Here is a 25,900-nt window from a genome sequence, read left to right on the forward strand (position 1 = left end):
CTAGTAGGCGCACTCGTCCGGAGTAGGAGGTGGCGGCGCCGTATGGGGGCAGATGAAGGCGTCACTGAAGCCGCTGAGCGACGGCAGCGAGAAGCGGCACGCTCGTTCGGCCAGGCCGCGGTGCCCGTGATTCCGCTGGTACCAGTTGATACACAGCCCGACAAAGAAGATCTGTTCGGGCGTCAGGCCGAACTCCTCCCTCTCCTGGCGGAAGTGTCTAGCGTTGTGCGGCGCCCTACGGACACCCTGCGGGGAAACAGTGTGTAAACACTTTCGTTAGGCCAGCTGCGAACAAGGTCATCCGCCGTACCTTGCCACAATCTGTCTGCGAGCACATCCCTTCCACTGCGAGGCACTGCGTTGTATAATGGGTGGTACTGACTGCAGGTGCCGCTAATAATTAATCGCTGTTTTGCGGTGAGCACGTTCTACACAGGGAGGTGCGAAAAAAACGCCGCTGCTCTTGAAAGTAAGGGGATTTCGCGAAATTAGTACATAACCAACAATAAAGTTTGGAACAAACTAAGAAAATACTTCCCACCTGTTACTCCCTGACATAGGTGAAGCCCAAATTCTTTTGCTGGGAGATGAAATCGGTGGCATAACGCCGCCGCGCAGAGAATGGCTCTTTTGGATGTCGTCGTTTGGTCACGAACGGGCTATGCAGTACCGATCTACCACCAACCCCTACTCCCTGATATCCCTTGCCGAGGGGAAACTTGGAAGTTCACCAACTCGCCGCCCGGTGCCAACTTACCGACACACCGCTGCTGATAACCGTGATGTGTCGGTTAGATCCTGACAGCCAACTGCAACGAAATGTTTCGCCATGTAAAAATACTTTTTTCAACAGAGGGTCCTAAAAACAAGAGCGAATATGGAGACTCTTCCAAAAGTCGTCGTTTTTCGAATCGAATCTGAAAACAGGGGCGGCCGTTACCAAGTGCCAAAAATTACGTATAATTGGTAACACTCGGAACCACTATAGGGCTCCATGATTTAGTTGAGTCGCCGCCTCGCTGCTGCCCATAGAAACCGCAGCGAGCGGACACGCGTTACAAGCATGTGCTGCGAGCGACGCGAACTCCGGTCGCATAAATTTGTAAGCACTTCAAACGAACGCCCGCAAACAGGGACCACTTTTTGTATCGCGGCGTCTGCTTTCGTCCTTCTATCTCCAAAGAGATATGGCGCTGTTGGTGCAGCGGCCGGAATCAATAGAGATGATGCGGTCTTTCGATTCATTCTGTCCAAGCCAAGCAAGGACCCCACTAGAACGCCACGTGAAAGAAAACAGTGCGCCATATGCCACCCAACTTTCGCTGTTTGTAGTACTTCGAAAACGCATGCGGCGTGCGCGTTCTTGCCCCCGCGGGCTACACAGTATTTCGGCATGATAATCGCACCTGCAATTTCTAAAAGCTTTACCACAGTACCAAATGAAGGACTACCAAGCTGCCTTTTAACCTCCTGCCTTTCTCTTCATGCCATCCGTAATCCGTTCACTCCCAACGGGCTTGGCTTGAAGAGGGTTCGCTTTCCCGGACCCTACCTCACATCCGGTAAATTGCTTAACTGCGTGAAACGCCGCCAGATGCACGCGTCGTCAGCTATAGAGCTTTTTAAACGGTTGTAATAACTGTACTAGTTCTCTAAGAAGCGCGGAACTTTGTCACGATCAGTTTTATGACATACCCAGCACACTAAGAGGAGTTTTAACCTAAGAAAAATTTCGTTGCAGTTGGCCTTAAAGGAGACATTGCTTCGGAGGCTCCACGATGCCCACCGTTCGCACTTCCACATGCCTCCCAGCTAACAGCGTCCAGGAGGTGATCAGAAATGGCGTCGGAAGGTGGCGCAGATATTGGAACCCCTTTACGAAGCCACGGTGCTTACAGAGACTCTTTTCATCGCCTCGAAATATTAGCGAGCGCTCTAAAGGACAACGACCTATTACACACACTGAGTAAGCGATCAGCACGCGGTTATAAGCATTGTTCAAAACCTGCCATTGGATTCCTTCCGATGTGGAAATGCGGAAGTATCCCTCCTCTGCACAGTCGTTACCCACATCTCTACCTTCGAAATGCGGCGGCCACGACGAAGGAAGCATTAAGAACCAAAACCTTAATGCTGCGCAGCGTTTTTGAAAGTTCGGACCTACTTTGCACCGCCCAGGTACCTCGGGCTATTGAGCAAACAGAAGGACACGCTAACCTTGTACGCATTGAAGAGGATATCGGCAGTAACTGCAGCCTCCAAGATCCGCCTTGATATTTCGCCGTCACTCCACCTCTGGTCGAGGTATTGTCTCCGTAGGCACTGGTACTTCTTCCTCAGTGCATTGAAGAAGTCATATGACCACACCCTGTCATAACTGCCCGTCTCGTTGAAGATGTTTGGGCCGTACAAGAACAGCTGGCTCGCCTGCGATATCCGTCACTGTTATTCAGTATATCAGTCTGGTTTTAAGTAGGCATTCAGTGAGCTTTCATTGCCGTTAAAATGGAGTCATAATAGACAAAAAGGATTGTTCTCAATCTCTCCACGTCGAACAAGTCCTTTAGTAACTATTGCAAGTTCGGCACTGTCGTCCGCTGTTGTGTCGAACCTGCAGAGTTCAGGCTGATGTGCGCGAAAGCCTTTTTTCCAGCTTTATTATTCACAAGCACACCGGCTCAGGCTCGTGACATCATGTGACGGGTAACACGCTGGCCCAAGCAGTATGGGTGCCCCTACACAGAACACCTGATAATGGCCTAGCTTAGCTCTCATGCCGAACGCTCAAGCTGGTCATGCTTTACGAATCAGCCGTTTGCAAGCGAGGTTTTTCGCGCACAGCTCGACCCACGACCAACAAAGGCTAGTGGTGAAAGAAGTGGCTACAAGTTAACCGCCATTCAGCCACTCAAAGAGTCAATTGCTTCGCTCCGTTGTTTGCGCTTGAGACGAGGGCTGAGAACACGCACCTGCTGTACGACCTTGTGTCCGATAACAGCGTAGTTGAGAGAGTAGGACTTGTCGAGCGGGGGCACAACGGTGTCCAGGCCGAGGTGGATTACGTTGTACACACTGACCATGTATGGCAAGCCTGTCCTAAATGGAGGCACGAAGAACTTGCTCGTGTTCGCCGTGGTGTCCAGAAGTAGGCTCACCATATACTTGCTGGTGATGCGGCACAAGCTCAGGTAGTTGTCCAGGTAGATCACATCTTTCTGGTCTGGCACGTGCGTGTATAACCTGCGCGGACCCGTTTGGAGCTGAAATTCCTCCTCTTCACCATAACCCTGAGAGGAGCAAGGATGTTTTCCTTAAGTAGGGACAATGCACTATACCTCCCTGAGAGTATATGCGGTATGAAATATTACAAGATTTCTCATTCATATCACCAGATATTGAATGCCTAGGAGCACGAGTTGGGAAGTTCGTGATCTTAGTTGTGTATCGTCCTCCAATGGGGCACAGAAGAAACTTCTTGCAATTTCTTGACACGTTTTTTTCCTTCATTGGTGCAAAACAATATTCATGCGTTATTCTGGGAGATATAAACATAGACCTTTCATCCAATGACTTGCACGCCAGCGAACTAAAGACTCTTCTTTCTACATACGATTCCGAAAACAGCATACGCATGCCAACAAGAATAACCACACAGAGTGCAACACTGTTGGACGTATGCGTAACAAATTTAGAACCTCATGAATTTTATTCTGGAGTGCTCTCATCTGACTTGAGCGACCACTTGCCATTATTTTTTATTGCGGTATCCCAAAAGAAAACCAGGAAAGACCCGGATGCGCTGCTTCATACGCGTAGAAAAATCACTGATGAAACTCTGCAGTACTTTGCTCGTCTGATAGAAAGAGTTGATTGGAGTGAAATCTATAAACAAAAAGACGCTAACAAAGCCTTCGATATATTCTTCACCTTGTTACGTTCCTCGTATGATGTGGCATTTCCAGAAGAAAACGTCATTTCTCGTAGAAACAAAAAATTCCGAAAACCATGGAGGAATTCACTTCTTTACAGTCGCATAAAAACAAAGGACAAAATGTACCACGAATTTTTACACAAAAGAGACCCAGGTTTATTTTTGAAATTTAAAAAGTACCGGAACGCACTAACATCCGATCTGAAGAAAGCTAAGGCAGAATACTTCCATAGTAAATTCGACAGCATAAGAGAAAATCCTAGAAAGGTGTGGGATGCAGTAAATGCACTCACTGGAAGAACTAAAAAGTGTTTAAACATTACTGGGAGAAAGAGGTTGGGAGAAAGAGGTAACCGCACGGAGACAGGACGACCTCTGAAGCGTTTTTAAAAATAGGGCTTTTGAGGTAGAAAGAAGCTTTTTGCGCCATAGCAATGCCAGTGTTGGAGAACGCGAAAAAAACAGGCGAATTATGTTAACTGGTAATGCATACTAGTACTAATAGCTAGCTTTCAACTATTACAGTCAGGCAGTTGATTGCAATTCGAGATTTGTGGCTGGCCGTTAGTAATAGCCATATCAGTTTTTAGAATTTCGAAAACTCGATTGCCCTTGCCACAGTAGCCCAACTGATTCGGGCCATTTCTGGCGCCATTCGAAAACCGCGCGCTTGCGGGAGCGAACAAAGCGACGTCAATCAAACCGGGACACTCCGTGACGCACGCACTACGCAACAATCTCGGCCCCGCCCGTGCTGCAGTGCTCCTCGCCATCTCGATGCTTCAGCGCGAGCGGCAGAGAACGTCACGTTGTGCGTGCGTCACGGAGGGTCGCGATTTCATTGACGTCGCTCTGCGCCCTCCCGCAAGCGCGCTTTTTTTTAATGGCGCCAGAAATGGCCCAAATTATTCGATCTACAGCGGCGAAGATAATCGCGTTCTCAAAATTCTAAAAACTTATATGGCTATTACTAACGGCCGGCTAGAAATCTCCAATTGCAATTAGGAGCCTATCGATAATGGTTAAAAATTTAGCTATTAGAATTTAGTCAATCAATTACTGGTAAACATGATTCGGCCGTTTTTTTTTTTACGTCCGCCAACACTGGTATTACTATGACGCAAAAAGGATCTCTTTACCTCAAACACCCTTTTTTTTTTAAATTAGTGGCCGGCTTCCCTGAAACACCTCGTATAGTATACCCTACACCAGGTATAGTATGATATAATATGGTATAGGTATGTTAAAGTACACCCTATATTAGCAAAAGCAGCAAAAAAAAAGAATGAATAAAACCTTTACTTTAATAGCGACCAAGTTCTCTCTGATTTTTACGTATCGACGGCAAGCTGATGAACGAAATATCACTGAAGTCCTTGAGAGCTTCGTGGATTTTACTTGTGCTTTTTCGCACTCGCGTAGATGCAGCAGCGCTAACAACCTTGGATGTGACCACGTTCTCCACAATCACGGGCTAAAAGGCTAAAAGGAGAACATGCTATAGGAAGTTTGTGTGTTTTCCTAACCTGTCGACCACGCACCTCTCTGTTAGCTCTAGGTAGTATTATTTTCGGCGAGATAATATCGAGGAATGTGGCAACAGTCCATGAATCCTCGAGCGTGATGCCTGCAGTATACTTTCCTCTTCCTTGGTATGATAACTTGATTGCAAAACCTGGCGAGCTTTTCCGGCGCTGTGGAGACCACATTGGTGCGATTTTTCCATGGCGCTCTGTTATGGTGTACGGGACCTTGTACACATATTGGACTGCGGTGAGGGAATGGTTCTGCGGCTTTTCGTAGAGGGGATTCGACAACAGGAAGAACTTCGGAAGGAAAGCCAGCTTAGCGGAGATGAATGCTAGTAATTTCAGCGCGTTGTCTGCGCTGTTGTCCGGAACTCGCGCTTTTTTTTTTGTTATGATGTTAGAGAATCCACCAACCGCTCTAAGTAAACGTCTTGGTGAAATTCTATTACGTACAAGTGTCCTGCTACTTGCTGGCATATGAGCACTGGCCAGTAGAGATAGCTGGTCAGGGATGAGGAACGACAGGCCTACCACTCCACAAATTTATTTAAGACTACCTGAATCTCGGCCATAATGTTTTACTGTGCCCTGAAACAATAATCTTCAACCGATGAGCCTACCCGACAGGGAGCATTTCGAGGTCGAACGAAAGCAACAAGGTAGTCGTATTCTGTCATGGGCGAACGCTAAAGAAGCCTCGAGTGTTTGAGGAAAATTATGAATTTCTCAAGAAGGACAACACAAGAAAACCTGTCTTCGCGGTATTTCGGCCTGAAAGTATTCATTTGAAGCTTCCCTCAAGATACTTGTTTGAAATTTCTCAGCCATTTTGGATATTGACAAGCCTTTGCATTACGAGTAGGTCGATCCCTGCATCAGCTATGACCGCTAACTGTGTGCGGTCGTGCAGCGATAAAGTGTTGCAAGGGCCGACTTGTCCTAGTGATGGCGGCAGCGGTGATCCTCAGAATTTTTGGACATAACGCAACGTCCGGAGGATAAAGAGATCACGACATGGCGTCAGGGCGTGAAAGAGCTGATTCTTCTTGACCCGTTAGTCACCGTGGCACATAGCTTTGTTTTGCCGGAGGAGAGTCGTGCTGTCGTCGCTTAGTTTTTCCCGTTAAGGGGGGACCCCTGCTCTTCGAAGAAGTTTTTTATTAATGAAGTCCCAATTATGGAATTTTTAGGGAACATCTGTTTTTGCGTTCTGATTGTAAATATGTCATTTAATTTCATGCGAAACAGTCTTTGCGCACTTATGAAATATGTCATGTCAGTTTTTTCCTGAGATACTTCGGGGCAGGGAACTTGCTGAAATGCATGCCATTGGTATGTCTTGACGTGACGTAGTGCGGGAAGGGTGAAATTATCATTCTGCCTATCATAGAGTTTGAGTTATGGGGTTTTGAAATAGCCACTCACGAAAAGGAATAAAAGTTTGTATCCCTCTTTCTGAAGTGGCAACTTAAAAACCCTGTAACTCAAATTCTATAATAGGCAGAATAATAATTTTACCCTTACTGCATTTCTTGATGTTAATACAAACCAAAGACATGCATTAAAGCAAGTTTCCTGCAGCGAAATATCCCAAAAGGCCTCTCCAAAAAATTACTTAACATATTGCATAAGTTGCCGAGGACTTTTTCGCATGAAATTAAATGACATACTTAGAATCGGCACAGAAAAATAGATGTGCCCTGAAGATTCCATAATTGTGACTTCATTGATATTGTTTTTTTTAGACAGCAGGGTCCCCCCCTTAAACAGACTAAACTGGCAGCCACAACGCGACGGTGTTTCCATGTTGACGCAGTTATCTGGATTTTGCCCCGTGCGTACAGCCGACGCCCTACACGCTCCCCAAAATTACAGTTTCAATTCTTTTTTTAAACAAACTATGTGCGGTACACGAAAGTAGTTTTCTCAGGTGTTTCATGTGACCAGGCGAGCTCAGTGCTATGGCATAATTATCGATGTCCATATCCTAATTAACCAAAATCCATTAGTGCGCGTCTTAGTCACTGCAGTTACCATCCAACTTGGAGGCGGCTTTATTCGGTAGACTACTCGATTTGGTCGAATTCTCGTAGCACGCCCGTGTTCCAGTATATTATTCTTCTGATTTCCGACTCAGTACGCATGACTGCGCGTACAGTGTAGTAACAGTTCTTCCCTGTTGTGACGTAGCTGCTACGCACGGCGTTTCTTCGATTTCGTGAGACGAAAGTTAGAGAGGAAAAGCTATCACCTTCCGCTATTGCTCTACGCCATTGGCAGACGAGACGTCATGCTCAACAGCAGTGTCACACACGTGGAAGCTTTCGCCGATTATCGACGCCTTGCATGCTTAGCTAGGCGGTTTGAATTGGAAATTGGAGGCAAATGTAATTCGGGCGTAGTACGGGAATTCTACTGAATGGAATATCCTTGAGGTACGCCCGCCTCTAAGTTTGAAACCTAAATATTCGCATTATATGCGGTGACTAAAATGTCTATTAATTGATTTTAGGTAATTTAAACATTTAGGGCGACAATTCTCATCTCCCTCTCTGTCCGCCTGACCGCATAACCCCAATTCAAACATATCTTCCTTGTCTTGCTCATCTCTTCTTTTTAAAAAAGCCCTGAAAGTCTGATTTCGAACGCCCTGTGTTTTCTTGATGAAACGCTGCTCAGAAAATGAAAATTTTCGGCGTTCGTCCCAGGAAGCTTAGTTAAAAACACATCTGCTGTCGTAGTTCTGCTCCCGATCTTTGGTGAACGAGGCCTTACTCCTCGCAATCGCGAAATAACGCTGGGTGATGAAGCCGCCTATAGAGCGCAGAAATGTTCTGAAGGGCTCTGCAGAAAAAAAGGAAGCGAATGCTCGGAAATCAATGCATTCTGTATTTGCAGACATGTTAGAACGCCAGACTTCTACTCAGTGTGTCGAATGCTTTATTTATTTATTTACTTCTCTGACAACCTGTGTCCCCCTCCATCTCTGCGCGGTCGACCATCACCATCTCGCTTGAGTTAACTATTGATCTCGCGTAGGGACAGCCAGCACCAGGACAGCGCCGGCAGGGCGAGGAGGCTAATTATTCCCTCATGGGGTGAAGCGGAAGTAGCGACGGCAGTGCCACCTAGACGGCTACGCGGGTTGCCGCGGAGTGGGTCGAGGTCTCTTCTGAATTTTCTAAATCCGACCAGCCCCGTGAGCAGTCGTCAACCGCACTGCTCGCCGCCTCGCGCGGCAAGCGTATGAGAAATCTCGTCACGCCCTATCCCCGTTCTTCAGGTTCCGAGCAGCGAAGCGAGCGGAGCAAACGCACGATCACGCCGCCTCCCCCGGTAATGCAGCCCCTCACTTCAGATCTTATTTTACTCTCTGCCCCGGTAAATGGCCAGGGATGGCTTTACCCCAAGAATGCAGCGCGCACGGGGAAACCCGGCACGCAACCGCCATTCTTGGCGCGTGCAAACACTCGCCGCCGATACCACCGAAGTCGCGCCCCTGCCAAGCCAGTAAGTCGGAAACCCTTTTTACGTAACCTTCTACTTTCGGAGGGATGCCTCGTTGATGTTTTGCGGCTAGCTAGCCCACGCAATGAGCAATAAACAAAATGCGAGTGTACACGCCTTGTCGTCCCTGCCTTTGTTCCCTCAAACACGGACCCCTCCGTAGTTAGCTAGCGAGGTCGCTGCACCGCGAAATGGGAGCGGGGTGGAAGACCGCCCTCATATCCTCACAATGGCGCCCAAAGTGGGGCCCGAACTCACGGCCCTGAGCTTAACAGTCTCATGCTCTACCAACTAAGCTATCTAGAAGAGCCCTTGACTCGCTCCGTGACAATCCGCGTAGCCATATCGGTGGCGCTCCAGTCGCTACTTTAGCTTTCCTCATGAGGGAACTAACCCCCCCCCCCCCCCCCCCCCCCCAAGCCGAGGCTGTCCTGACGCGTGACGGCGGTGATGGTCGGCCGCGTCGAGACGGAAGGGGAAACAGGTTTTCAATAAATTTTATCTATTACATTAATTGTTAGTCAGCGCGTCGCTCTTTCACTGAATGAATAAGAAAACACAGCGCTAAGCTATTAAATGTTCATCTGAAGTCAACTGACCGTGGAAAAAAAAAGAGAACAAGCAATAAGCGCTTGGCCTTCCGTTCAGAACAAAAAAGGGACGTAAATAGACTATGCACGGCGTTTCACCTAAGACTTGACACAATTTTTAAAAATAGACTTTTTGAGTTAGGAGAGCGCTTTACTCGGCATAGCATTGCCAGCGGTATAGTACATCAGAATGCAGCTGAGATGCGCTAACTAGCAGGCTGGTTAACTAATACTGAATGGTTAACTTTTAAACTATTACTGTTAGGCTCCTTAGTTATGGGAGGTATACAGCGAAGCGTAATTAATACTCATATCAGTTTTTAGAATTTCGAAAATGTGGTTACCCACGACCCGGTGGCCCAACAAATTTTGGATATTTCGACGAGTTACGTGCACTGGAGAGGTTACTTTGCCTGCGAGCTTCTCGAAGGCGCATGTATTTTGGTGCAATGTACCCAAAATTGGTTGGGCCACAGCTCCGAGGGTAGCCGTGTTTTCGAAATTCTAAAACTGATATAGATATTAATTACGGTGGGCTACACGGACCGCAATAATTAAGAAGCCTAACAGTAATAGTTAAAAAGTTAACTATTCAACATTAGTTAACCAGTCTGCTAGCTAGCATATTTTAGCTGTATTCAGATGTGCTTCACCGCTGACAATGCTATGCCGAAAAAAAATTCGGTCTTCTATCTCAAAAAGCCTATTTTTAAAAATTGTGTCAAGTCTTAGGCGAAACACCCTGTATGTACAGGGTTGGACAAAAGTTCCCAGGCCACAGGGTCTCCGTTTGAGAAATGTAGTGGGACGATTACAAAATCCCAGAAGCTGAAAATACCTGTAGAAGGTAGAAGAAGCATCAATCTAGCCACTGAAAAACTTAATAGATATATCGGCATCGTAAGTTCCAGGATATACCGATGCAAACCCTAACCTATGGCCTGGGAACTTTTGACCTACCCTGTACTTTCACGAACCAAACATACAGCTTCGTTGCAAGCGAAGGGGATGGGAGGCTTCGGTTTAATTCCGGAACGTTAAAGAACCAGGTGAGGTTCTTTAATGTGTATCTAACTCTCGGAGCATGGGCACCTTTGCAGTCGGCTTCCATGAAAATGTGGCTACCACGTCTGGGAATCTGATCTCGGAATGAGTGCGAACCGGACGCCATTGCCTGTGAGGCACCGCAGCGAGCAAGGGCGAAATGTAGACTGACCGTGTAAGCCCTGTAGAGGATCTCAGCGGTGACGGATGCCCGTATGGCGTCCGAGGGCAACTCAGTGGCGTTCAGGTCGCTGTCCAGGAAGAGGCGTCGCAAGCACTGGTACTTGCTCCTCAAAGCGTTGAAGAATTCGGTGGACCACACCTGCTCGTAACAGCCGCTCTCGTTGAAGACGCTAGGTCCGGACAGGAACAACTGGGCCACCTGTAATAGCACAGAGCCACCCATCCCTTGGGAATTTGGGAATTTCTTTAAGAACGTCTTTAAGAGAAAGCCTTCGAAATTAGCTTTATATATATATATTTTTAAAACGACATAGCGTAGCAGCGCTCAAATCACAGAAAGGGACTAGACGAATTAGCTGGTATGAGACCAGCTGCCCCGGAATTAACGAGCGTCCGACGCCATAAACATGCATGTGCGTGGACTGGTATCACGCTTGCAGTTCGAATTATCCGGTTTGCCGTGTTAATAGCGGCCGAATGAACGATATCTTACTGCATATGAAAAAAACTTGCGTGTTGCATTAAGCTGCACGTAGAAATTCTGTTCAGACGTTTCGATACCGGTTCGATGCCTTCTTCTTCCTTGAGGGAGACGGCCTGAAGCAGCAACTTTCATGCGCGGCGGTTCGTGGTTGCGGCTGGTCAACAATGCGCCACTCTGCTTAAAGGTCGCTGTTTAAGGCCGTCTTGCCATTCCTGAAGAAAAGAAACGGTCTCAAAACGACGGCACTCTATTCAAGTCTTTAGTTGTAGTCGTCTTCGTGCCCTTTTCGAACTTAACCTAGCCAGGCAGAACTCTGCTGAAAATATTGTATTTATGGAATGCTTTCACACGGACACTTAAGTCATACTTTGGAGTCCGAAAAAAGCAAAGATCACGGGCACTAAGTTCGTGGCGCAGCCTCCGTCTTCTGCCCTGCTATCCAACCGTCTCGTCCGCTGACTGCGACCGCTCGTGTTTTCTTTGGTCGGTTGCGCCCGTAGCCCCTTCGTCGCCGTAGACACTGGCTGTTGCCTTCTTCGCTTCGCATTTCTTTGTGTTGGGAGCGCCCACCGCCTCTCTGTCGCCGCGTCCACCACCTTCGTCATCTATCCTTTATTCCCAATGAGGTGTAAATGACGAGCCCACTTAAAGGGCAACTAAAGGAGTTTTAGAATTCGGCGAGCTTAATGGGGTCGAATGTGTGAAGCTTGTACGTAAAGCATGCGGAGTTTTTTTTGTGCTAGAGTTTTAAATGGCGACGTAAGAGTCGAATGAAGCAGCGATGGTGCTCTGACTTCTCCGCAGCGCACAGCGTCGGGTGGCAGCCGCTCGATGAGTATGCAGCGGCGTCAGATTTCCCACGCACAAACGCTTATTCGAATCAAGAGAACCAACGCCATCGAAGGTAAAGCCTACGGAGTGCTGTATAGCGGCATACGCCGAAGCAGAGCAAGACCGCGGGGGACGGCAGCGGTGACCTGAACTATCACCGACCATGACGTCATTATTGGTTTTGCCGCATTACTGCAGCGCTGTGAGGAGAAGTCTGAACATTGTCACGGCTTTAACCGGCGATGACATCACGATTTCAAATGCTAGCGTTAAAAAAAAAAAAAGAAGCTTGGTAGGCTTTACGTACAAGGATCATGCTTTCGAATCCTCTCGTCAACTTCTCAAAAAAAAAAACAGTTCAGCCTTCGTTAAAGCACCATTCGAAAGGAGTTGTCGGCAGCTCCGAGCCATGGAATCATTCTGCTAGCGCACAAAAACGCCAAGATGGCTCGGTCAGTAGCCGCCAGGAAATGTCAGGTACTTGCCCCGGTCCACACGCACGAACGGTCACAATTCCTCCGCCTTTCAGCTCGTTCATTAACGGGTATTGGAAAGCGTTACTAATCGAATAGAGCAAGAAGATGGGCAAAACGAATGGCGCAAGCTTCTACTGTGTTGCGTTTAGTTTCGAACTGGGATAATGGATTAGCCAATTGTCGAAACGGAAGAGTGATACCCCTGTCAAGTGCGCAAATCAAGCGCGCTTAACGGGAGTGTGACTCAGTTTGAGTGCACTCTGCCAAAGTCAAACGGCCCATCTGGAGTGTCCCTCGCAGAAGAGTGCACTCCGGTTGGAGTGCACTCCTAGCGAGCAGCGACTTAAAAAGGCCACAGAGTGTAGTGTATAAAAACAAACACTCACCAGTTTATTTTACTTGTAACACTGTTTTCTAAAAAAAAAAGTTTTTTCGAAGGGGAATGTAAGAGAATTCGATATATCGATAATTCGGTGTACAAAAGATGGCTTACGCAAGATTATATCTAACCTAGAATCCAGAATACATGGCGCCCATGCTAGCAATGCGTTTCTTGCCGCGACGTGCCGCCCTCCGGCGTGCTGGCAGCGCACCGCTCGCTATAGGTGTTAGGCCTGACTTGCTTTGCAACGAAGCCACTGCGGATGGTGGTTTGGAACTAACCGCTGCCAATTACATGATGCCTAATCAAGTTACCAGTACACTATAAAATTATCCCTCTTTAAAATTAAGGTACAGTTGGTTTCTGTAATGCATTCGGCAGAGAAGCACCCAGGCTAGGGCCGCCGCTAGGCTTTAGTTAGACTGGCTTCACTGCTTTAGAGCGATGTGGCGTGGATATGAGTGCAATAGACCGAATGCCACCCTCAAGCCTGTCCCACGCTCACCTCATCACTCGGTTTCATTGTTGTAGCGCTTCCAGTAAATACTGTAGCGCTGCCGTGCCCGCGCGCGGAAAATGGTCGCAGATAGCAGTTAGGAGAAGCGCCATTTGCAGGGGCACGACGCGAAGTTCGATATATCAAACCGCCGGTGAAATTGCAGTTGGAGATACAGCGCGACTTTGCTATATTTTCCCAGAGGATTTTCAAGAGGATAATGTCTGTGTTCAATATAACCAGTAATTCGAAATAGCCGGGTTAGATATCTCCGGGTTCGACGTAGCGAAGCGAAACAACGCCACAAGAGAACGAGATCAGATGCAACTCCTCGGCACGCTAACATGTTGTTTGTTGTTAGATGTGTGGATAGTTTAAGCGCCCGTCACAGCTGGTCCTGGCTTTTCTTCTATTTTTTTTCTATTTTTTTTTAAATTTGTTTACGTTTGTTTTATTCCTGCTATCGCATCTTCTTGTTCAAAAATTACGCTCGTTCTCTGTCGCCATTTTTGTTACTACGAGTGACACTCTGCTTCCGCGTTTAGCACCACGTCGTACTTAACTTGCGCGCTGGCCAGGGGTTTCAGTTTCACAATCTGTAAAGCCACCGCTTCTGAACAAGATGAGGTTGGAGGGAAGAGAGCATCGAGAATCAGATAATACACAGGCGTAAGCAGGTTTGTCCAAGGCCTGCGAGAAGTGCTCTATGGAGACAATCCAGGGCTCGAGATAGCTCGCGTTTCTTGCTCGCTGGCCTCCGCTTAGTGTCGGCAAGGGTTGTGCTCGCTTCGCCAATGTAAGTCGAGGCAGTCTACCGCTGAGAAAGGCCATCGCGGAGCAAGCGGGCGCGAATACTAACGAGTGCTTGCTCATTTTGCAGGTTCAGCATGAGCTGCCTTCCAGTAGCGAACACCGTGTTACTCAATGGGGATATTTTTAACTTGTAATTTTGAGAAAAACTAGAGAGTGCGGCGAGATTCGGCGTGGACTTAGCAATTGTCATGGCCTACTCTTCCTCCTCCTTGGTTGTGAATCTGACCTCTAAAATGCTTCCTGCATTCACACCGACTAGCTCCGCCGGCCATAGAAAATCAATGGAATGTACCGAACATTCTAAATTCCCGCGGTGATTTTGGGTGTTCAGCGATACACGGTACATGGTGGCAGCCGTGCAACCTAAAAGCTTCTTTCCATATTTCCTGTGCTTGATAACGGTAGACGACCCACTCATGTGCATCGAAAGAGTATATAGAGCTCTCAGTATACTTTCTACTCATGTACCCCAATTTTTTATGGTTTTTCGTCTTAGGTCTGCAGTTTAAACCCGTACCTTCTGGGTCAGAATTGTCTATTACCATAGCTGGAGCCTACAGAGGCTTCAAGGTAAGCGACCCGGTTTATGAAGCATGCTCGTTAAACGGGCCCTCTAGGACAGTCCGTGCATCAGAAACCTACACTCCTCGTTCACTCGCGCCGGGTGTAATCGTCATGCCTTTGTGCTAGTACTCAAGGGTCTAAGCCAACAGCACGCGCTGGCATGGAGAGGTGGTGAGCCACTTTTTTATTATTGAAGACGCGAACCAGAATGAAAGACGGCGGACACTACAGCACGCTGCATCTACGAAAATAAAGTCACTCGCGTGTATTCATGCGTGCTTGCTACACGGCAACGCTGTGCCACGCCGGCCACCTTGACCGATTACGGCACCTGTATTTCGAAATTTGTATGGCGACACATATATTTCGCTTTTTTGCATAAAACCTCTATTCTCGCCGAGAAGAGTCTCTTTGTGATTAGAACGCGGTATCCTGTCGATACAGGCCAACTTCTATTTGTCTTCAGTCTCCTTTCGAGGCGAGGAAAGCGCAGCGTTCGGAATAGCGACTGCATACACGCGGTGCGTGGCCGCAACCACCGACTCGCCTGCTCAGCAACGTTGTATCCAATGCCGGCGTAGTCGAGCGAGGGTGACTGGCCGAAGGTGAACGAGGGAGGCATCATGGTGTCCAAGGTGAGGTGGATCATGTTGTACACGCTGGCCATGTACGGCACGCCCGCCTCGAACGGAGGAACGAACGGGCCAGTGGGAACCGCCGACGAGTTGTGCAGCAGGCGCAGCACGTACTGGGCCGTCGCTCGGGACACGCGGAGGTAGTTGTACATGTAGTCCACGTCCTGCTGGTCCGGCACGTAGTCGTAAAGGCTGCACGGTCCATGATGGTACAAAGCGCACGTGCTGAAGGCAGCAACGCTACAGTTTCGTTGTTTCATGCACAGCCGCTGACAGCAGACCGGCGCTTCGAAAACTTCCTCAGCAACTACAAAACGGCCTTGGAATCGATCGGGAAGCTGTTATAACACGGATTAAATTTTCGGTTACCTGAGCGAGCCCGCGATCTTAAAAGCATGTCTTTACAACTGCAGCGATCCTCAATGCGTCACACCTCAGCTATTGGGTTTCGCAATGTGTAATAATCGAAAATTATGTCGACTTTGGCGCCTTTCGAGAAAAACAATTGACAGGTCTAATTCAATTAAACTTTTTTCCTGGGCTAGTTGGTCCATGTTGCAGAAAGAAGCGCCGCGCAAACAAATGCAGGAGATTTTCACGTAAAAGCGCTTACTGCAACTTATTACCCTCTGGTAGTTTATAGCTCCAAGCCAGTTGCAGGGAGCGTTTGTCCGTGGTGCTCTCTAGCGTTTGTGCTGTCGCCGCTTCTTCTTTCTGGTAGAGCTAAGCTTAACGGCTTAGCGCATTAATGCACTTGAGGAGAGCGATGGCTGCTAAGCCATGAAATTAACAGCGGCGTAGAGCTCGGGCCTCTTCATTCTGCTGTGAATCGACCATATAGAAGCGCGCAGTTGCGCGCTGTGACCTCATGCTGCGTACCGCACCTTCTACGGCCCGGCCTTGGCCCCACCACCTGCACTCTCCTCCTCAGCGCTTAGCGATTACCTCAAGCTGAGCTCCCACTCGTCACGGGCTACACGAGGAACCACACGGGAAGGGCTCCGAGAAGCAGCTCTCGCTGTAGTACCTCAACCGCCGTCAAAGTATGTGACGTGTGCCTGAAGAACCATTTGCAACCAGCACAAAAATGAAAGCTCAACCCGACCATGTCTCGTATAGAAATTACTTTCCAAAGGTAATTTTCCTGGAGGCGTTTGCTTTTCATCCTATGAAAAAGTTGCGCGGAACATTAACGGCCAATTTAAACCCAGTTTCTCGTGTTCTTTTTGTGACTGAGCTCCCTGAAATATAATAAGTCACATGACAGTAACTAAAGACTGCAGCTCTGTTATTTGAAACAGATGCAAAGTAAGATTGCACCATTTAGTTCTAGGCAGCAGGAGCAGACTGGAAAGAAAGTTGATTTTTCTACAGATCCGGTGTCCCGTGAACTTTTGCAGACGACTGTGGAATCAAAACAACCTTGAAAGGGAACGGTTGCGGAGCGAGCACAATATGAAGATGTATCCTTAACGGCCGCTAATAATATTAACTCCGTGCAGCGTCAGCGGGTATTTCTAGCGGTCTTCCGGCAACTATCGGTACAGGCTGCAGGGTTTTGAGATGAAAAACATTGGCACCCCGTCGAATGAGCGCGTTGTCTGTGATAATTGGTGATAGAAATAACAGACCCTTATCCTTAGGAATCATTGCTGGTAGCTATTAACACAGCTGATAGTTACTGTTGGCGACAGTTCTCTTATTTTTTTCCATAAAACTCTTGACTGCACAACAGCAAGGCGAAAGTCCGAGTTTTATATATATTTTTTTGCAGAAAAGAGGTGCTGTGCTTGAGAGCTGATTTGAATGTAACTCGCTCATTTTGATATTTGTGGCAGTTATTTGGAGAAAATAGAAACTTCTCCAAAGAACACTGCACGAACATGAAACCTTCCTCCTTAAATAATTACTCCGCCAACCTTCGCGTCTTGATCTTGCTATACTTCCCCTCTCTCATTCGCTCCTATTAATCAATAAACATCAGCGTGAATTCCACCAAAAAAAACAATTTAATGCAAAAAATCTTTGGCAGCAACGCTGAGAGAACTACTTGAGAATGGCGCCCCACCTATCACTGCACTGCCACAGCGAAAATCCTTACTCTAGCCTGGGAACACTTTTTCTAGCTCATAGTATACCAAGGGTAGATAATGTTCTCGTGCATGTCAGCTATTAAGGTAAGCGGACGCTCCTTGTGCGATGAAAATGATTCCCCTCACTGAGCGAGCTCTTCTGCACCGGCCACATCAAGTACATCTGCCCCGATGACGTAGCAGCCGAGTTATGAAGCCGAGCATCGCTTTCCGAAGTAAGAAAACTCACCTGTCCAGCTGTTCGGCATCGTGCAGCGCCGCAAAAGTGTAGGGGAATATTCGCAGGTTGCCGATTCTCTCGATCAGCCTGGCCTCGCTGGGGCTGCCTTCCCTGGGAAACGCCGACAAGAAGGTCTTGGTCGCTTGGCTGACTGCACGGACTATGCTTTCCATCTCCTGCACGTCGGTTTTGTTGATCATCTCCTGCAGATAGAGCTGCTCCACGGCGAACGGCATCACTCTGCACCACATAAAGCAGAAAGCGGTGGTAAAATTCAGAAGTTTTCACTTGAAACCCGCGGGATCCATCACTATGCTGCACTTAATTTTCTAGGCTGCGCAGCAAGAGACGCGAGTTCTAGGCGTAGATCTGGCTGTGCAGCCAAATCTATTTATGCATCGTAGAGGAATGCCTCAAACTCACATTTCTCGCACTAATTATGTGTTAGCAAAGTTACGTGCATCCGTAATACGGAGGCGACTTTCGTCAACGATCTTTGGTTGTTCGGTTGAGAAGAGGCGCTATAATCTCACCTTTAAGGAGGAGAATACAAAGTGCAGCGCGCAACGGTAGTCAATGGTAAACAAAATAGGTTTGGTTTGGTGTATGGGGTTTAACGTCCCAAAGCAACTAAGGCTAGAAGAGACGCCGTAGTGAAGGGCTCCGGAAATTTCGACCACCTGGGGTTCTTTAACCCCTGGGGTAAACAAAATATTAAAAGTGGCAGAGATGAAACTGAAGCAATAGCGTGTTATGAGAGCAAGCAGGAGTGTAGTTCACGTCATATTAGTCTAATTAACCGTCCAAATTTCAGATCGCTAGAGGTATGCTAAATGTTCCATTCAGAAAGTTGGTGCTGTGGATTCTTAGGTGTTGTGCCGCTAACTGAACGTTTTCGCACTTCTGTAGTGCTACAGGCGAAGTTCTTTTAAGGAATGTGGCAGATTCAAAGTGACCTTGGCGACGAATATTTCCGCACTGACTATCGTTACAATTTTGCAAGAAAAGTTCGTACTCGGTAATGATTGTCCTCAAGTCTAAAACACAGATATGCATTCTATCGTATATTTGTTATTTATAGCCGCCGCGGTGGCTCAGTGGCTATGGTGCTCGGCTGCTGTCCCGAAAGACGCGGGTTCGATCCCGGCCGCGGCGGTTGAATTTCTTTGGAGGAGAAATTCGAGGCCCGTGTACTGTGCGATGTCAGTGCACGTTAAAGAACCCCAGGTGGTCGAATTTTCCGGAGCCCGCCACTACGGCGTCTCTCATAGCCTTAGTCGCTTTGGGACGTTAAACCCCATAAACCAACCAAACCAACCAACCATTTGTTATTTATTGCATGCTAATCTGCTAATAGAAAAAAAAATACGGGACTGAAAGGAGCGGTAATGATAAGGTGGTTCTAGAAGGCTAGCTCACTAACTATAACAATGAACAATACCTCGGATAAAGCATTTGCAGTGCAAAGCGGTGCGAACTTGCAAACTATTATGCGGACCTGGCGAAATGCGCTACTGGTTTAGCCTAAGACGACGTTGAATGTACCCAATCGAACTAAGGCTTCTTCCGGTACTATATCACAACACCGCAGCGTCAGGTTAAATATACTGATGTGTAAACGGGATACTCACGTGTGGACATCTGCGAAGCAACGCAGCCACATGTCGTTCAGTTCGTTCGTGTAGTTTGGAACAGGAGAGCTGTAGGCGAGGGTGTAGGAAGCCACGCGGCTTAAGTACCAGACCAAGTAGAGACCGATGTAGGCTGTTATCTCCGCGCCTTCTAGTGTTGTGAACACTTTCGAAACTAGAAATTTAAAGTAGCTGTCGTCCACAACCAAGAACGTCGTCTTCATGATGCCCAGGGATTCGAACTTGTTGCGAAGGACTGCGGTCAGGAAGCGCCAGAAGTCAGTCCTCGGGTAGGATGAACTCAGCTTCAGCTCAACGTGTATGGACTTGGTGACAGAGAGCTCCGTGAATAGCTGATTAACGTTGCTTACAGCCCTGATGAGAGCCGCGTAGGACATGCCAGGTTCGCCGACAACTTCGGCACACCGCCTGACGTACACTTGAAAATTTTCGCTGGAGCCGAGCTGCTGGAGATGGTCGGAAAAGGAAAGGACGTCGTATGCAGGCGTAACGTACGGCATATAGCCCTCTCCCGCGTATATGCTGCGGCCCGCAGTCAGCCTAAAGATGGGTGCTAGGCCGGCGTTCAAGTTAAACTCCACGATGCTCCGAATGACGGCTGCTTTTGTCGTCGTGGCCATCTTGGGAAACTCGAGTCCGCCCGCACTAAGCACATTTCTGATCGCGTCCAAGTCCTCGTTCTTCTGCATGGTAAGCTTCATGCAGCCGCGTAGCAGTGCAGCGGCCTTCTGGACAGCGCTCTGTCCCGAGCTCGCCACTTCCATGGCCGAGACCCAGTGAAGGGCTGCTCTGCGCGCCGTCAGCTCGATCCGCGTGAAGTAACGGTTGGTGCCGGTAGCACCCGCTGCGTAACTGAAGAAGTCCTGGCAGGGCGCGACGGACGGTGTCATGGACTCGTGTATAACCATGGCGACGTTGTAGCAGCGAGGCTCCTGGCACGGCGCCAGACAGTGGAAGAGCACGAGCGGCTGCACTAGCGTGAAGGCGAGTGTCAAGGTTGTCGCCGACACCATGAATATTCGGTATTCGGTGGAACGTTCTCGGCGGGGTCTGCGAGGGGTCGTTTTGTACTTTCTGGCACCGCGTCGGCTGCTGGTGCTGATGGAGGGAGGTATTGCGATGTCGAAGGAGACCGATCGGGGTACCTGACTTTTGGTGGTCTTGAAGGATGAGTGCCGCCGCAGTCGGGTCTGGCTGTCGGCGATCGCGAGACGGTAGCTGTGGATCAGAGGGTCGAAGGGCGGCTTGCTTAGGTGCTTTTCCTGGCTGCTTTCATCGTGCACTGGTGTATAGAATGATGCCTAGAAACAAGAGAAAGAACGAGGTGCTGCTGAGTGCCCCTGGAGCTCTGGTGCTAAATTTGCGCGGTTTCACGCCTGCAGAATAAACAGCAAAAGGTGGCACTATGCTGTAGTGGTCATGTTTTTGTTGTCATGAGTTTTTCTTGTCATGAGTTTCGACAAGGAACCTCAGATGCTTGGGTAGTGTGCCTATAGCTGGTGGCTGACTGGACTGTAACCCTTTTTTAATGTCTCTAAGCAAAAGGTACCAGCAACCGAATTTTTTAAAACCCTGATGCATCCTCCTCTCCCGGAATTGCAGCTGCTTGAAGAAAAAAAATAACAGCACTCTGAGAGTACACCTATCGTCGCGTTGATGCATTTTTGCAAACTTCGGATAATCGCAGTTCGAATCGCAGCACTCAGCGACGGTCCGCGCCGTGTCGCTATGGGTAGATCAATTTGGAACGGATCGCGATTTTCTCTACTGATTATTCACCATGCATTTAGGTTTAAACTACTACAAACGTTTACCTCCTTTGTAATCTTCCCTCTTATGGCATTTGCAATACGAGATTTCTTGCGTTATGTCAGCTTCATGAAGCGAGTGTAATAGCATTGCAGGATGGGCTAGATAAGGGCAATTCGTGACAAAAACAAAAAATTGGAGGGGGGACTTAAGCTCCACCTTAAGGGTATGACGCGATGGCTTAATGAGTTAATGACCATGTGTGCAGAATTGGTTGGTTTGGTTGGTTTGGTTTATGGGGTTTAACGTCCCAAAGCGCTCTTCCTCCCCCCAATGCGATCGGAAGCGCTCTTCCTCCCCCCAATGCGATCGCCCCAGCGTCAGCGTATAAAGCAGGACGGACCATATAACCCGGGAATCACACTCAGGGTCAACGGTAACATTATACCAACGGTGGCAGCATTAGAGTTCTTGGACTACGAATTCAGGCCAACGGCAGGAACTCGGAAACTATTCAGAGGCTAGAGGCCAGCACAAGTCAAACTTGTAGACTCCTGAAACGGATTGCAAACAAACATGCAGGCATGAAAGAAGCTAACCTCCTCAGGCTAGTCCAATCTTTCGTAATCATTAGGATAGTCTACGTGGCGCCATATCTGCGGCTTCACAAGGCAGAAAAAGACAAACTCGACATTCTCATTCGTAAAGGGATAAAAACGGCACTAGGTTTACCACCCAATACATCGACGAACAGGATTATGAGACTGGGTGTTTCCAATACCCTCGAAGAGCTCATTGAGGCTGCAACAACCTCGCAATACCAGAGACTGTTGCGCAGCCGTACCGGTCGCACCATTCTGGAGAAGCTGGGGCATGAGCCACGAGCATGCTCCAGACGTACTGAAAAGGTTCCTACTCTGGTTAGACACAAATTAAAGATACCTCCACTCCCAAAAAACATGCATCCCATCTACCATGAGAGCCGGAGGAGGGGTAGAGCAGTAGCTTTGCAAGCCCGATTTGATGGCAGACAGGACGTCCTGTATACAGATGCCGCAGAATGCGCGGACGGTACGGGGCGCGTTTCGGTAACAACCAGGGAAAACGAGGGCCCGGTAGCGTGCTGCAGCACCCGAAACTCGACCGCAACGGAGGCGGAAGAGCTGGCCATTGCGCTGGCTCTAACTCAAAAACAGGTTAAAATTATTGTCAGTGACTCAAAGTCAGCGATCAGAAACTTTGACGCGGGCTGCATTTCAGCTGTAGCAGCACGAGTGCTGGCCGGTGCCCCACCACCGGCAGAACAGGTCGCGCTCATTTGGACACCGGCGCACCAGGGGTTGAGAGGGAACAAGAAAGCGCACACACTGGCCCGAGGATTAGCTACCTTCCGGGATCCCAGGGGCGTCTCATACGCAACCCCATCCCCCTCGCGAGATGAAGAGCCCCTACGGTTCGATGAGATTCTTAATACATACCAAGAAATTCTAAATCATTACAAATTAGGCAGAGCGACATTTCCAAAACCGAATAGACAACTCACTAAAAGCGAAGAGGTCGTGTGGCGCAAGCTTCAAACTGGAGTTTTCCCGAACCCGCAGCTCTATAGTAAGTGGCACCCGGAGATTTTCAGCCCCAGGTGCAAGCGTTGCGAGGGCATAGCGGACATGGTCCATATGATATGGACATGTCCTAGCTTTGGAGAGCCTTACAGAACTGCTGAGTCCTGGGAGGCACTGCTTCTGAAAGAGGACGAAAAAGAACAACGCGCTGTCATCCGTCTCGCCCTGGCCGCTGCCGAGATCCAGGAGATTCCGGTCGACGGTTAAGGGGGAGGACATGGCTGGGACCGAGCTGCGACTCGGATCCGGGTCAACCTTTTGACGGGTGTCAATAAATGTTATTTCTCTCTCTTTCTCTCTCATGGATCTTGCTCTCACAGTCGATGTCGACGCCGACAGGGACGCCAGGATTCTCCACTACACAAGCTCCTTCAAGCTATCGCGTTAAAGCCACCGAAGGCAAGAAAAACAAACTGTCCATAAAGAAACGCACACACCCTGGCGGTGTTTTCATACTCATGTATTTCTTCCACGGTTGTTTAGTTTTTACTCTGTACGACGGTTTTTCTTCATAAAGAGAATTTGACCCACGTGCTTTCGACAAATATAAAACAAAAACCGAACGTTTCACCCAGAGACATTTCCAAGGTTTCAACGCTCGTATATTAATTATTACGCTTTTTTTTTTGGGGGGGGGGGGGGAGGGGGGTGCAGCAACTGCGGAAGATTACAGCTAGTTTACAGTGTGTTTTTGATGCCTGTGGTTTGAGCAGCCTCATACAATGGTCACAGCCAAAGTTATTGACCTAAGCTGGCGGCAGGGACCATTTCCAGGGACTAAACGAGGGTTGCCGTTGAAGCGGCGGAGGTCACCCGCATTACGAGCGCGAAGCTTTCAATAGCGGCAAGGCCTCTCAAGTGACTCGGCTCTTCCTCCTTTCTTTTTTTTCTCTGCACCTTACCGGTAAACAATGCACCAAGCCACGTGCGATGCTTGCTGGAACGAAGAGAGAATTGTGTGTGCGTGCGTGCGTGCGTGCGTGTGTGTGTGTGTGTGTGTGTGTGTGTGTGTGTGTGTGTGTGTGTGTGTGTGTGTGTGTGTGTGTGTGTGTGTGTGTGTGTGTGTGTGTGTGTGTGTGTGTGTGTGTGCGCGCGCGCGTGCTCGTGCGTGCGTGCGTGCGTGATTAAGGCATTAAGCGTTATACCCTTAAGGCGGAGGAGCGCAGGGGCCGCGGTAACGAAGGCAACTGCATTCACGAACTTGGCGCGCAGTTCAACGGGTGCGGCGGCGTCGCGACGGCGCGACGGTTGCGTGGCATCGGGTTACGTCACGGCGCAGCGCGCAGCGACTGCATTCACCACAAAGTGAGCGGGCGGGCCTTCTCACACATAAGGAGTTTTCAGTGGCTCTGCCGTCTTTTTTCTTCCCCGTAGTTCTGCATCAGATGCGCATTGAGAATCTGCAGATTGATGCAACAATGCGAGCAATCATTAGATTCTCCGAGAAAAGTCGGCGTTATCGTGTTTCTTCTCGGGAGCGTGTCAGGTATCTCACGGACGTTGTGCCGGATATTTTGCTTCCAAAATAATTATCATTTTCTTTCGAACAGCCAGTAACAAAAAAAAAGAGAGAAAAACTAACTGAAAGTCTTCATCGTCGCACTACGTCGCCGCAAATGCTCACCCATCTTCATGAATAGCTCACAAAAGAAGGAACGGGAGTAATAGCACTATGTGATTACGATGCTAAAAGTACGACGATTTTAGCAGGAAAAAAGGTCACTCGGCTCCAGTAACAACCGCACAAACGGAGAAGAATTCTAGCAGTATACTCCATCCCAAAGTTTTTGTAGAGAAGGGGGAGCTATCGCGAAACGACGGCTTGCACAAGTGTGCCGTTGCCGCGCGCTCACGAGCCAACCCCACGCACACTTGGAAAGTATCGTTCTCTATTCGCAGCTTCAACTGAACTGCGACAACTTGTGAAATGAAACGGATGCTCGCCGACAACATTCCGTGACACCGCAGTAGACACTACCAGCGGCTTCAACGAGCGCTTATGCTCACACGCTCACGAGCCAAGGACCCAGGCCTCCGAGCTGGTGGCACTCGTCGCCGAGAACAGCGCGAGCCAACGCGTGCCAGCGCATGCTGCGAGCAGCCGCGAACCGAAATTTGCGTGTTTTAGTTTGAGAAATTCAATTTTGAGCTTAGCGGATGCAGGGTTGGAGGGCGGCGGAATAATATCGACCGCCTTCACCGGCTTTTCACAGCGCGAACGCATATAATTTGGCCACTATCGCTACGCGACCGCCATGACCAGGTGTTGAACCGGCAACGTTGCTCTCACCAGCACAACTGCCAGAGCCACTGAGCCAGCGCCTCGTAACCCGGTTACAGATTTCCCTTTGCCAGCGCGGCCGTTCGCTTAAAAATGCAGCCATGCAGGAAGAACCCTACCCAACGCTCAGGAGCGTACGGTGCCAAGCATCTACACGCGCAGTAAAACGGCCGTGCATGTCTGACCTACCTCTGGTGCCAGCACGAAACTGTTGATGATGGGAGTCACGGAGCTGTCGCGTCGGATTTGTGGACGCAGGGCCATGACCAGACCTGCCGTCGACGGCTGGCGCTGGGTTCGCTTTACAGCGAGCTGACCGGCCTAACGGCTTCTGGACGACGACTTGCTCCTGTGCGTCGGTCGAGAAGAACGTGCATTCCTTGCGCGTTCCATTTTTTGCGTGCGCGTGATGGTGATGAAGAAGAAGAAGATGATGACACGGCGATGTTTATATCGATCCGAAAAATCCATGTCGCTTCTTCGTTCTTGAGCTGTTCGATATTTCTTGCTGGAATCTCATCGACTGCCTTGCTAAATGCTGCAATATTTTCTTTTCTGTGCCTTATTACATGTGAGCCTAGTCAATTATTTCTTTTCTCTCTCTCTCTTTCTTCCAATAAGTCAATGCCCCCCTTGAGGTAGAATCCACCGGTGTTGCTCTCCGCGTGCTTTTCTTTTGCCTTTATTATGCACAGGTGAAGAGCAACCTCTGCCTCCCGATTCTTGGCCGATCCCCCAGTGTGGGTATGTGTTTTTTGGCTATCTTTTGATATCCTAACAACAACAACAACGATTCTATCCACCCGCGCTGGCTCAGA

At 48.8% G+C, this 25,900-nt stretch overlaps 1 protein-coding gene across 1 annotated transcript; it reads right to left on the minus strand.

Annotated features, from left to right (window-relative positions):
• Window positions 1–25,346, minus strand: LOC149352198 (membrane metallo-endopeptidase-like 1). The gene is made up of 6 exons (XM_089575674.1): window positions 25,272–25,346; window positions 19,410–20,731; window positions 17,788–18,018; window positions 15,378–15,657; window positions 10,774–10,983; window positions 1–246 (listed from the first exon to the last, which is right to left on the minus strand). Exons 1-6 carry the CDS (start codon window positions 25,344–25,346, stop codon window positions 1–3), a joined length of 2,364 nt encoding a protein of 787 aa, XP_089431800.1.
• Between the last annotated feature and the right edge of the window lie 554 nt (window positions 25,347–25,900).

The sequence above is a fragment of the Amblyomma mixtum genome, chromosome 3, assembly GCF_055824585.1.
Source record: "Amblyomma mixtum isolate Tamu chromosome 3, ASM5582458v1, whole genome shotgun sequence".
NCBI classification, from domain to species: domain Eukaryota; kingdom Metazoa; phylum Arthropoda; class Arachnida; order Ixodida; family Ixodidae; genus Amblyomma; species Amblyomma mixtum.